Here is a 13,767-nt window from a genome sequence, read left to right on the forward strand (position 1 = left end):
TATTAAGCTCAAACTATACATTTTAAGGTTATAGTTTTTGTTTAGAAAGCTTAGAAACAAAAATATTCGAAGCTATAAAGTAGTTGAGAGAAAGTGAAAAAGCTTTTCTTAAAATTTAATTTCTTATGTAAAAATATCAACTTTGTAAAAAATACATATTTAAGCTATATAGAAGCTTAAATAAAACATTTAACACATAATAAAGGGGACGTATATATGTATTTTTTATGTATATAAAACAACATATATAGAAGCACAACATTTACTTTATATAATTTTATTATGCATAAAGTTGTATGTTCATTTTTTTTTTAATTAATCTTTTTTTTGTAAAATTATATATAGTAGTTTTTTTTTTTTTTTTAGCAACACGAAAAACACGATTACAGAGAGAAGTTTTCAAGTTTGAAAATATAATCGGCTTTTACTTACCTAAGATGGATAAAATGACAACTACTACATCAAATAAATTCCATGGCTCAATAAAATAGTGATACCGTAAAGCGAATATTTTTAATAGACATTCGGCACTGAAAATAACTACGAATATCGCATTTAGATAATCTAGTACATTGTTATATGTTGTCGAAGCATCATAACGATCGAGTGTCATTGTAAACATATTTAAACCAATAAATAACATTATAATTATATCGAATTTTTTATCTGTGACTATTTCAAAGACTATTGCTTGTGGACGCCACTGTAAGAAAATTTTAAAGAAGAAAAAATTGTAAATTTTTAGTTATATTTTTTTTTTTTGTAAATATAAATCGCAGTTTTTTGTTTGATTTAAGATAATGTATCTGTGCCAAAGGTTACTTTATATTATTTATATAAATATCATTGACCGAAACCGATTGTAAATTACTTTTTTCCAAACTACCCACCCTTTTTTTTAGGGTGATTATGTATATTGATTTGAAAAATCTCAAAAAGAGATTTTTTTTGGTAAAATACATCATTATTACGTTTAATAATAAAAATGCGCGTTTTGGAAATTTGGTTCTTCTATTAAGCAAACCATCGATAGTACTAAGTGCTAAATATATCTAAGGATTGAAATTATTAAGTCGCGAGTCGGTTTTTTAATATATATGTATATTGGTATATTGTATAGGAAATAGGATACGACATTACGACACATTTCAAGAAAAACGGTTGGCACAGACTAATCAATCAGTATAATCAATAAAGCAATACTCTCTAAGCATTTGTTTTTTAATTATTTGTTTTCATCATTATTATTATTAGTGTATCTTAGCATATTTTTTTCATATCAAAAATATGTTTGCTAATTCTTGCACTAATTTTAATAGATTTTTTTTTGTTTTAAATTTTTTTTTTGTGTTTGGTTAAGCCTTACCCTCGGTCTAGGAATGGCTTTTAATGGTTTTTTGGAGCCCATCTTTTTCATAGCATTATAGTACTTTTTCTGATCTTCTGTCATGAACATTTCTAATGATCCACCTGCTTTTTTCTTTTGTTCATTGAAATTATCGATGATAACACCAATGAACAGATTCAATGTGAAAAATGATCCAAATATAATGAAGAACACAAAATATAAATACATGTAGATATTTGTTTCGCGTATTGGCTGCTTATCCACCTATAAAAATTTAAAGATTTCAAAGGTTGGGATGTTTTGTTTTTTTTTTGGGATTTTTAAGGGAGGATAGATGGGAAGAAAATAAATTTTATTAGTAGTGTTTCAATACATTTAAATTTTAAATATGTTTATATTGTTTTATTTAAATTTATGAATTCAACATGAAAAATATATAAAATTCTTAAAGAATAACATGAATATTTTATTTTTTATTTTATGGATTATTAAGTGATAAAAGTGAGTCATTTCTGGTCTGAGTGAAAGAATAGCATTTAAAAATCGGTCCAAGAGCATTACAATAAATCTTTCTGATCAAATGAAACTTTAAGTGCAAATTTGTGCCTAAGTTGATGAAGAATTAAAAGATCATCAGTAAGAACGGGCGAAATCATGTTCCACTTCTGTATTGGTTTCGAAATTCTTTTGGACCAGATGTTATTTATTGAAGGTGTAACTCTTATAAAAACAACAATTGCTTTGATGTGAAAAAGGTATTTAAAGATTGAATTTAAACCTCACTCTTTCCGAATAAGCAAATCCACCAATTGTTAAGGGTATGAGCTTTTGAAAACAAATACAAAATTATCGGTTTCGACTGAGAACTTACATCGAAAACTCAAGTTTTCGGCATGAGTACGATGACTTTGCCGACAAGATATAATAACTATTTTTGGTAGAGGAGCTTAATTTTTGACTATCTTAGGGGGATATATCTCCCTCGTTTAGCAATTTTATAAAAATTGACTTAAATTCTAAACTAAAGTATTTAAAAACAACGGCAACACTAATAGTTAAAAAGTTTGGTTTTTAATTCAATCCATATCGTCATCGTCTTCGTCTTCACTTGTTTCGTTGGGATCGTTAGCCTTTGCTTTACACTTCGGACACTTACACTTCACACTAGAAAATGTAATTTTCTTTCAGAGCCTTTTGTCCTGAATGTCTAATCCTTTCTAATTGACAATCGTTAAGATATGAAATGCATATCTCATCGCCTGGTTGATATAGCTGGTTGGCGATATAGCTTTAAACACACCAATATCATTTGATTCGGGAAAAATTGATTGAGTATTCGGTGCACAGCTGTGTAGTTGATACAGACCAGAGCCTTCGTTGTTGAGGAATTTGCCAGCGAACTCTCCGACTTTGTTATAAAGATCATCAATATAATTATCGAGTTCTTGTTTAGCTTTTTCCACCAGTGTTAGATCTGAAACTTTTTTAGCCCATTCGGCCAATAGGCTCGTTGCAAAGCCTTGAATATTTGTTCCAATCAATGCCATTAGAGATTTAAAAGCTTCAGTTGTAGTAAAAACTGCAAACTATTCACTATTAAATGCATTAAAAAATGCAACAAACAACTATTCCAATTGTGTTTCGAAATTTGCACTCAAGTTCTTATGGTAGATTTGTTGTTCGGTATTAACTGAAACACTTTGGAAGGATTGCAAAACTTTGCCGTGGGAAAAGTGAAATAGTGATCATTCCATAAGAAATTAAATACCGAGTCATTGACGGATCCAGAAAGGGGGTCGTAGGGGTCATGCCTCCCCCATTGGGCGATAATTTGTTTGTATTTTAGTAGGAATTTCCTTCAATTCAAAGCTAATCGTATTGAGTTAATGGATATGACCCCTATTATATTTGGAATTATTTTATTTTTCTCTATACGAAAACAACAAAAAGTAGCACTTTTAACTGAGTGACCAAGAACATAAAACGAATCTGACATTCAGCCTATTCCAAAAACTTAGCACAAATCCATCAAAGTTTGACCAATGCACGATCCAGGGGGAGGGGGGTTTCATATGAACCATAAGGCTTATACAGCTGAGTTGTATAAAAGTAAAGATTTGTTAGTAATTTAACGACATTCTCCAAAATGTTTTATGCTGTCAAAAACATTTAAAATTTGTGTCTTAAGTTATACTTTATATCATGCTCATAAAATTTGTTTCCAAGAAAAAGACCAAATATTCAGGCTTATAAGAAGAAACCTTGAATAAGATCTTCAATTTTAACTTAAGTTGCCTTTAAATTCCTGAAACTATAGCCTACAATTGGAAGTGATTTCTACTTCCGACACATGTGAACTATGCAAATTGAAACTATTAAACATGACATTACAATGGTAGAAAAGTAAAAAAAAGTGGGTCCCCCATTCCATCCGTCTGTCTGTCTGTCCTGGTCCATAAAGCCTAAACTACTGTGCCGATACATTTTTTTAAGAACTTTCTCTAATTTTTATCTTATTTCGGATTCTTTCTACAAGAAAAACATAATTTGGTATTGCTCCAGAAGGGTACCCCTCATAAAGCCTTTATTTTGTTTTCAAATTTTCTCAAGAATTGAATCAACAGATTTCAATAATCTTGTCTTTCAAGCTCTTGTCGATGGTCAAATTTTTAAATTGACAAACATTTTTGATGATCGAAAATGTCATTATTTTTTCGTATTTAAAGTTTTGAGAAAAATTTATTTTGGAGATATTGCAGAAGGGCAACATATTTCTTTCAAAATTGATTTTCTGTTGAAAAGAACTTTTAAGGTCGTAACAGATTAAAGAAATCTACATTTTGAAAGGAATTTGCTTTAAATGTTTTAGAACTGAGATTTAAACACGAATTTCAAGAATATACCCAAAAATAGCAAAAGTGACACTTTTGGTTAACTAATGGCTGTTCAAAAAACACAATGCACGTTTCATATCAATTAATATAAAAGCTTTGAATCTCTTGAGAACTGAAGTGAAGAAAGCAAAGTTTCATAACAATTTCGTACATTTCTCCATGAAAGCAATAAAAACCCTTTAAAATATTGAGTTTTGCTCTTAAATATGGCATATTTAGAAAACTGTGGAATCTTGGAAAGTGTTAGCCTCCTTTACAGAATACTAAAGATAATTTTTAAGCGATAAGTAAAAACTCGTCTATAAGTTAAGCGCGTGATCCCCTCCCTGATTAAAAGTCTAGACCTTATACCGAGTATTGATAGTTGATTAGTTTTCTGGATGCAAGTAATAATTATGGATAGTGCCATCGGTAGGTTACTCTTGTCGATTCGATCTTTGAAAGTTTACAAAGTTCAGTTAATACAAGAACTTAAGACGGTTGATCACAAGAAATATCGTATCTTTACTTTGTGGATCCTTGAAAGGAATCTAAGTTTTCATCGATCCAAAATCATCTTTAAACAGAATTGACGCAATATGGGGTTCTTAAAATCCAAGAATCCTGAAAGCTCTAATTGAAATACTCGAAAATAAAGTAGAAAAACAGATGTGGAAGCTATTCAAATATAAATATCAAAATTGTAAAATAAATAAAAATGCCAATGAGACCAAAATCAGAAGTTGGAATAAGTTTCTTACCGTAAACAATTATAATTGTTATTCAGCGTTTTCAGTTCTCAAATAGTATATTTATGGAATTAGTTTGATTTTATTAAGTACGAAAATTAAAAGTATAGGACTTTAACTTTTTTAATACAAAAAGTTTGATCTCTTGTTCAGCGAATTAAGCTTTTTATTTTAGTATTTTTAATCGGCCAAATCTCTAATCTCGGTTGGTTTGAGTGTTTTTCTCTTTACAATAAATAGTTATATTCTTCCATTTAGTAAATATTACAATTCTTTATTTCTACTCCAAAACTGGACGTTTTTTCTTTGGTTCTTAACTTAATATTAAAGATACGAAACTTTACATAAAACATTTGTTTATTTATTTTTTCCTCTGATTGGAAGTAAGTGTGTTCAGTACTCTTTGTTTTGAAAGTAATATTGTAAGAAAGATCTTTTTCTGAGAACAAATTGCAAAGAACACATCGATATCGATGCTGAGATTTACAAAATATTTAAGTGACCATTTTTTTGCTTGTGAAATACAAGAAACTAAAAAAGTACTAATTTCGGAAAAAAAGAATACATATATCGGTTTAGAAAAAAAGCAATCTATTGAAAAAGCAAGCAAGATTTCTTGTTCTGATCTTCGCTTTGACATTTATGTCGATGTATTCTTTTAATTGAGGAACATAAACCTATAACATTCCCTATCTTACAAAAGCACAATTCAAACTTGTTCGGATTTTGTGGATTGTTAATTTTGTAAATTATTCTCAAGACAATTTTTTCTTTCACTTAGACCTTAAGGACTCGAAATATTTATATGTGCAAACATATTAATATAAAATAGATGAATGAAGAAAATCAGTTCCTAATATAAAAATGTGACTCATCACTTACAAATAATATAAACAAAAAATACTTCAAAAACATTGAGTGAATATTTTTATAGGTTACCTCTCTGGAGTCAATTGCATCGTTCATTATTTGAATCCAACCTTTGAAAGTTGCCACTTGAAAGAGGCATAAATACGCATTACCTACATGATCGAAATTCATCGCTGAATTCTCCCACGTATAGTTCTCATTTTCACATGCATTTCGATTTGGAATGATTTCATGACTAATTGTGGTATGGTTGTCATCCACACACTAGAAATAATAAACAAAATTTAATATATATTTGTTAAAATTTGAATTAAATTTATAGGCAATAAAATGTAGCTTTTAAATTATTTATTTATAAAGAAACAAACATTATAAATTACCTTAAAATATTTTCCAGCAAAAAGCTGTACACCCATAATGGCAAAAATAAGCCAAAATATTAGACACACCAATAGCACATTGAAGATGGACGGTATAGCTTGAACCAGAGCATTTACGACGACCTATATTATGAAGATGCGTTGCACGAGGATGATGAAATTGTTGATTTTGGTGATGACGGGAAAGGGATAAAGATACGTATATATTATGACAAGGCTTATCTCATTTGGCAGTTAAGTTTTTCAATTCGTAATGATTTAATGAACAATATATTTAAAGCATTTTTTTGTCTTCTTTTTTTTTCTTTTTAAATGAGTGAGGTCGAAAAAACAATAAGAAAAACATGCATTGCTTTTGATTTTGAGAAAAAGAAAACTTATCTAAAAATTAAACAATCGCATTCAAATTAAATTAATATAAGTAAAGTGGAGCAGCAACATTTGAAAGAACCACCGAACAATGCAGGGAATTGTAAAAGGACCAACAATTCTAAGTTATCTAAGAATTGCATACTATTGGAGGATTTGACAGTTTCCCATATTGCATAACAAGGCTGTAGTAGAGTTGTTATTAGGCGACTTCTTTTTCAGCTCAGAAAAGTGTTCGAGCGTATTCAGCATGCTTTGAACATCCTCTGCACAAAGTGTGTTCTGACTTATGAACGCTAAGAATTGTTTTTTAAACAAAACGGAACACTTAGCGATCAAAAAGAACCTACAATTGTAAGTTATCCAAGAATTGCATACTCTTGGAGGATTTGACAGTTTCTCATATAACATGGCTGTAGTAAAGTTGCTATTAGGGGTCTTCATTTTTAGCTCAGAAAAGACTTCCGAACAAAGTCCGAGCATATGGAGCATGCTCTTAACATTCTCTGCACAAAGTTTCTGCTGACTTCTGAGCGTTGAGCCTTAAAAACAACGGAACACTAAGCTGTCATTATTTGACATTTGTCAATTTACTTGTCATTTTTACAGGAGAAGGATATAAAATTCAAAACTTAAATTAAAATAAAATAAAAAACTAATTGTAATCAAGTAAACATTCAATGTATTTGTTGAAGAGAAATAGGATGAAGATTCTGGTTCATGTTTGTTAAGCATTCAGTTATTTAATTCTGAGCTCGTAGATTGCGCTCTGAAAAAAACTCTGAACACGTTCAGATCGATAAAAGAAACACAAATTTGAAGTTCTGAGTGTCCAGAATGTTGAGGTTTTGCTCTGAACTAAAAGAGAAAAACGCCTTTTGTAGATGGTGTATGCAGTTGCTAACAAAGAGGATGTACATAGCGAAGCAAGAATCCTAAAACACAACTGGTGGCGCTGCTGTTGTCAAGGAGCTGAAATAGGTAACCAATGTTTATAGGAAACAAATATATAAACAAAATTCTGGTGGCGCTGTAGTCAAGTTTTAAATATACAGTAGAGAAAACTATATTTCTGTCAAAATACTCCATGGGTCTTATTTCTGTTATACTTCTTATCCAACAAAGAAGATGTATACGAAAAAGAAAGAATGTCAAAACACAACTTGTGGCGCTGCTTTAGTCGAGGAGCTGACATAACAGATCAGTGTGTATGGAACAAATATATCAAAAACTTCTGGTGGCGCTGTAGTCTAGTTTTTAATATACGATAGAGAAAACTAAATTTCTGTCAAGATACTCTATAGGCCTTCTTATTTCTGTTATACTTCTTATTCAACAAAGATCTATACTGCAAGAAAAACACAACTTGTGGCACAGCTGTAGTCGAGTTGTTGACACAGCAGACGTGTACAGGGAACAAATATGTCAAAAAACTGCTGGTGGCGCTGTAGTCTAGTTCTTTAATATACGGTGGAGAAAACTAAATTTACTGCGGGTTAGTGCCAACAATTGTACGGAACTGCCACGTGGAAGATCTGGGATTAAAGTTCAGTGTACAAATATATATAGCAACATATTATTAAAGTTCTCACCTCTTGTGAATTGTTCACTATCTTTTCAGATTGATCGTGACAAAAATGTCCAAGGAAATTTGTAAATTTTTTATTGGAAGGAAATTTATTTCCAGGAAGATTCACAATAGCAGACAAAATTTCAGTTTTCGACGAAAAACTAACTCTCTTGGGGACGTGTGCAGTTGATCCAAATGAAATTAGAATAAAAAACCAAAACTGTCAATTTCTAGGCATGAATTTGGTATATAGGAATTTTAAAAAAGTCATGTTCAAACAAATTTAGCAAATTTCGATGGCTCTTTTTTTATTTTTATTCGTTTTAAAGAAAGAATTTCATTTTGTATAAATATATCGTTAAGTTTAATTTTCTCAAAATCATCATTCAAACAAAGCATTCTAAAATCGTGCGGAACTACGTCAAAAGTATAGTGGCATAATTTATACCCAAAAAGCACATAATTCCACATTCACAAATCAATTCTATCGTCAATCCGCATGCAAAATCAACAAAGGCATATAAATATTATGATAGGCATACAAAAAGCATTCATGGTTAGAATAAAAATAAAAGCAAACAGAGTGAAACTTACGGAATATTGTAAAGTTAAAAAATTGTTAAAATAAAAGCCTGTAAAATTTCTAGATAAATTATTTTATTACATATTCTGTTTTGTTGTGTTGAAGCGATTTTTTAAGAATATTCTATATTATGCTTTCAGCTAAAAAAGCAAACAAAAATTATATTTGTTCATAAATGTTTACCTAATTATTAAAAATATTTTTTTTTCTTGTTAATTAATTAAAAATTGTTAGTTCTTGGTTTTCTTTGTTTTTAATCTTTTAAGGGTTATTTATGGCATTGGTATTGTGTATTTGTTTAGGTTTTGTTTTGTAAATTTTCGTGTCATTATTTAATTTAAAAAAAAATCGACTTAAGCGTAGCTACATCTCGTTAAATCATATTAAAGCGAATTGATTTATTTCTATTAACTTTTTATTTTATAACAAAAAAATATGTATGAAAAATTATGTTTTTTAAATTTAAATATTTTTTTTGGTTTAGAATATTCAAATGGAAACGTGTACAAATGCATGTTCAAAAGTCAAATTCATTCGCAATAGTGTGTGATAAACAGTAATTTGAAAGTAAAAAAAATCAGAAAAAACTAAATCTTAGAAAAATCATAAAAATTCAAACAATACAATAATTTAAATAAACAAAGATAGGAAAGAGAAAATTTTGTAAATCATTTAAATAGTTCGATTTAAGTTTTATGTCGCGTAGGTATAATGAATGTTATTAGACCTTTTAACACTCGCAAATGGAGTTAAAAATTGGTTTATTAGGTTAAAAGTAGGACTTCAAGTATCTGGAATACAAATTTCTAGTCGAATTATTTTATTTTTGGCTATAGCTTGGGACTATTTTGCCAAGTTTAAGAGAAAAAATACTAAGCTAAAACTGGATCATAATTCTTTGTATTTTTGTTTTAATCGATTCATAAGCTTTGTTTTTTGATTAATTAATGGCTGAATCACAAACACGATTCAGCTTCGGCTTGACGTTTACGAGTTCAGCCATAGAAATTCACGTTTCACGTTTCATTTGACAATCGCAAGAAAAAGAACGTATTGTAACGTAATGTGACTCCAAACGGAGACTCTAGTTCAATTATCTGAACATTTGCTTGGTCTGACAGGTCATCACCTCTAAAACAAAATATTTGTTCTTTGGAGGGATGAAATAATAGAAACAATGCAACCTTGAAGCAGGCCCACCGTAACGCAGACGAAGCTGAAGCGTGTTTGTGATTCAGCCATATGTCTTTCCTCATCCTTAACTTAAATCAACTTAATTTGTTATGACGTTTACAAAAAAAAAAAAGTTAAATGTGGAAAGTTTGAGTTTTTTTTCATGCTCAATTTGTTGTTTGCCTTATTAATTTATTGCTGCATTTTGTATTTAACAGAGGAATTGAGCTGAGTATCTTCTGTCAAAATTCAAAATTGAACGTCATTTATACAAAATTATATATATTTCTAGATTCCCAAAATATGAGTTTTACAGCCATATTTGTAATTTAGAAAGTCTGACGGGTCAAAGATAATAGTTTAGTCACTGACACTGAAAGCTTATCAAGCATTTTGATATGCGTTTGGAGCCGAAATTTCTTTAATCTTATACGGTTAGGAGAAATAATGTTCATCTGTAATATTTCTTTGAAAATTTTAAAACACACCTCTCTGAATTGTGTTAAATTTTTCACACAACAATTTAACAGCCCTATTACGGTTGTCAATTATCAATACGCTAGTTGACATTTTTCAATGAAATTGATGAATTGGTATTATCGTTGTCAGCAATCAAAATTGTTGATAAACTGTGAACGCTCTTCAGAAATTAAATCCTTTATGAATGATTCAAATTGACAGTCTTGGTATTATGGTTGTCAAAATATTTGTTGATTATCAAATTTTCAGTCAATCACAAATTGATAAAATATTTTACGGATCGCGAAAGCCAAAAGCATGTCTACTATTGAACTATTTTTCGGTTAAAAAATTAAATTGAAGAAGAAAATACTTTGGAGCAAGCAAATATTCGAAAAAAAACTACGCGATGCTTCAAATCCGATGGATTTATATAAAAATATGCATGTAGATAAAAGATCATTTTTAGTTACATTACAAAATCTAATTTGGCTAGCTTTTAGATTCATTCAAAACTTTCGAAAGAAGCCTTCCTTAATGTAGTTTTAGATATCAACGACAAGTTAAAACCAACGAAAAGACAACAATCCACCCAGACATACTAAAATTTTCAGCTGTCTTAAGATTCCTTGCGCAAGGAAGCTACCAGTTAAGTGTTGGGAACGATTTTAACATTGGTATGGCGCAACCAACGGTTTCAGTTGTTTTGAAAGAAGTTTTAAATGTCTTGGAAGCAAATGTTTGTCCTAAATGGATAAAATTTAACTATTCACAAGAAGAAGAACGTCAGGCTAAGATATACTTTTTTCAAAAGAGCAGTACTCCAAATGTTATTGGTGCTATCGACGGAACTCATATCAAAATTCTTTGTCCGAATGAAGATCTTAGACATGTATACTACAACAGGAAAGGATTTTATAGCATCAATACTATGCTTGTAAGCTTTCGTTCATTTCAGTAGGTATTCTACTAACTTCCAGTTCTGTTTTAAAGGTTCTACCAATCTGGCAAGCTGATTTTTGTTACTTACAATTTAACTCCTACGTAAAGAAAAGCTCAAAACTGAATAGCACCATTCGTTTATTGCAAACTACTTACATTTTTAATCCAAATCAACCAAAATAAAATTTGTCACACGAAACAAAAGCAGTCCGTTGAAAAATTGTAAATGAAATTGAAACGTCAAAAGTAAATAGGCACTATTCACAATAGATTTTTGATCTTTGTTCACACTGGATCAAAAAATGATCGACTGGTGTTCATAATACCAATGTATCAATCAATTGACAATATGTTTCAATTGTCAATTAATTGATCTTTGACAACCGTAATAAGGCTGTTAAATGTAATAGTGTTGGAAATGTCAGGTTTTTGAATTTGTTTTCTAGGGCAATAAAAAAAAGCGCGCAATTTATGGTGAGAGAGAAACATGACATTGATCAAAATAACACTCAATTAATAAGCTAAATATTTATATTTTAAACTCAAACAGATGACAAGATCTGTACATAAGGCGTTGTCTTAAAGCTTTGAAATTAGGTTCCAGTTGAATTGAATTCAATCCGGAAAATTATTTGAATTTGAAGTCAATAAAAAACGTTCCAACGATTTTTGTTTTGTATGACAAATTTCTGTCAAAAATATGTTTGTTATTTTAAATGGGAAAGTTAATATTTCTAAGATCCCAGAAATGTTTGAAAATTGGCGAAGTTCAGCTTAAGATCCTAACAGTTTATAATAATTGAAACAAAACATACAAAATTATATTGGTTTTCACTTTTGATACACGAATAAGTATTTTTGATTCAACATAATCAAAGCTAAGTTTAAAATATCGATTGAAATCAATTTTGACAAACGAGTGCTCCACTGAATAATCTTGAAAATTTCTTCAAATGATTCAAGTTTTTATCAATCTTAAAAGATGATAATTGTACAAGTTTCAAAAACAAAATTGACTAGCTGACTTAGTTTTTCGCTAGAAGTATAGTGAGCAGAAAACATTTTTGGCTTGTACCTGCACAAGATAATCACTGTTGCTGACAATCCAAAACAAAAGTTTAAATTTTGTTTATACCATAATCATTAAAAGAAACAAAAAAAATAATAAAAATAAACAAAACGAACTTAATTTTATTTAACTCATATATCAGCTGCAAACTTGCGGTGCCTGAAAGCATAAATGATTGATTAGATAGTGATTTTTGTTATGATATTTATGTCTATAAAATGTGTTTCTTAAAAACTAAAGTGTTTTGTTTCTTTTATTATATTATGCTTTGCAGTATTTTCACTATTGTACAGTGTTTTTGCGCTCTTACTTTGTGACGACTATGTATTTTTCGTTTATATTCAACTAGGTATTTAAAAAACAACATTAGCTAAGATTATAATTATTATATTGAACTATCAAACTCTAATTTTTGATTTGTTTGTAACAAAGCTTAGTTTAAAAAAACTAAAAATCAAATTTAAACTAAAAACAAAAAGATTAAACAAATTAAAAACATAAGTATTAATAACTGCCAAATATTATAACATTAACGGTCGAAAGGAAGTGTTCTCTATAATATTGAAATTAAAATTTTATAAAATTAATGCATCTCATAAAAAGTAACATGATTATAATTATGTAAAAAATTGTTTTTTTTTTTTGTTATTTTTTAATTTTAAATTTATTTTTCAAATGCAAAAAAGGACAACGAAATGTTTGATCTAAATTATTTAAATAAAATATCAAAAAAAAATGTTCTAATTGATTTTGTTTTACTTAAGTTTAAAAAAAAAATATTTAAAGTTTAATAAAAATTAATGCTTGAAATATACATCATTTTTTTTAAAAAAGTATTTTCTATTTTATTTAATAAAATTATGTTGATTTTGATATATGTATGAATGGAGGAAGTACGTACCCTCATGCCCTGCATTCGGGACATGGCACGTAGTGGTCTCAGTGCTCTTAACGTTCGCATAGTCTTGAAGGCTTGAATACCACCAGCTCCAACAAGTGAAGCAACGAAGTTGATAAGCGACACCTAGTTTTTTTTATTCAATATACATTTGAAAATTTGGGTAGGTTTTGGTTTATGTTTTTATTTTGCGGAGAAATTCGTATCGAAGATTTTTGGTAATAAAGAAATAAATTACATTGATAGAATAAAAGTTAGTTTGTTACGTGAGTGAAGATATTTGGTCGAATTAATAGTTTGTATTTTTTTTAATCAAATATATGTAAAAAGAAGAGAAAGGAAATATTGAGAGTTAACTTAAACAAAAAAAACATGTTTTCTTTTTATTACAAAAAGATTGAGTGTTGTATAATATAATGTTGAGAAAATTAACTCAATTTTAAACTAATTAAAAAAAAATAATTAAATGAAATAAGAACAAATG

At 29.1% G+C, this 13,767-nt stretch overlaps 1 protein-coding gene and 1 pseudogene across 50 annotated transcripts in view; both read right to left on the reverse strand.

Moving 5' to 3' along the window:
• Nucleotides 1-13,767, reverse strand: part of LOC129953640 (sodium channel protein para) — a 190,266-nt gene that overhangs the window by 20,307 nt on the left and 156,192 nt on the right. For 44 of the 50 annotated variants that reach the window (XM_056066914.1, XM_056066955.1, XM_056066938.1 and 41 more), the window contains exons 26-30: nt 13,287-13,409; nt 6,221-6,343; nt 5,910-6,104; nt 1,367-1,612; nt 433-703 (exon numbers count right to left, since the gene is read on the reverse strand). In XM_056066914.1, the coding sequence (XP_055922889.1) occupies nt 433-703; nt 1,367-1,612; nt 5,910-6,104; nt 6,221-6,343; nt 13,287-13,409 (958 nt within the window). The remainder of the gene's footprint in view (nt 1-432; nt 704-1,366; nt 1,613-5,909; nt 6,105-6,220; nt 6,344-13,286; nt 13,410-13,767) is intronic. The other 6 variants (XM_056066929.1, XM_056066951.1, XM_056066960.1 and 3 more) reach the window with 1 other exon arrangement.
• On the reverse strand, nt 1,619-3,087 carry LOC129941053 (histone-lysine N-trimethyltransferase SMYD5-like; annotated as a pseudogene).

The sequence above is a fragment of the Eupeodes corollae genome, chromosome 1 (genome assembly GCF_945859685.1).
Source record: "Eupeodes corollae chromosome 1, idEupCoro1.1, whole genome shotgun sequence".
NCBI lineage: Eukaryota > Metazoa > Arthropoda > Insecta > Diptera > Syrphidae > Eupeodes > Eupeodes corollae.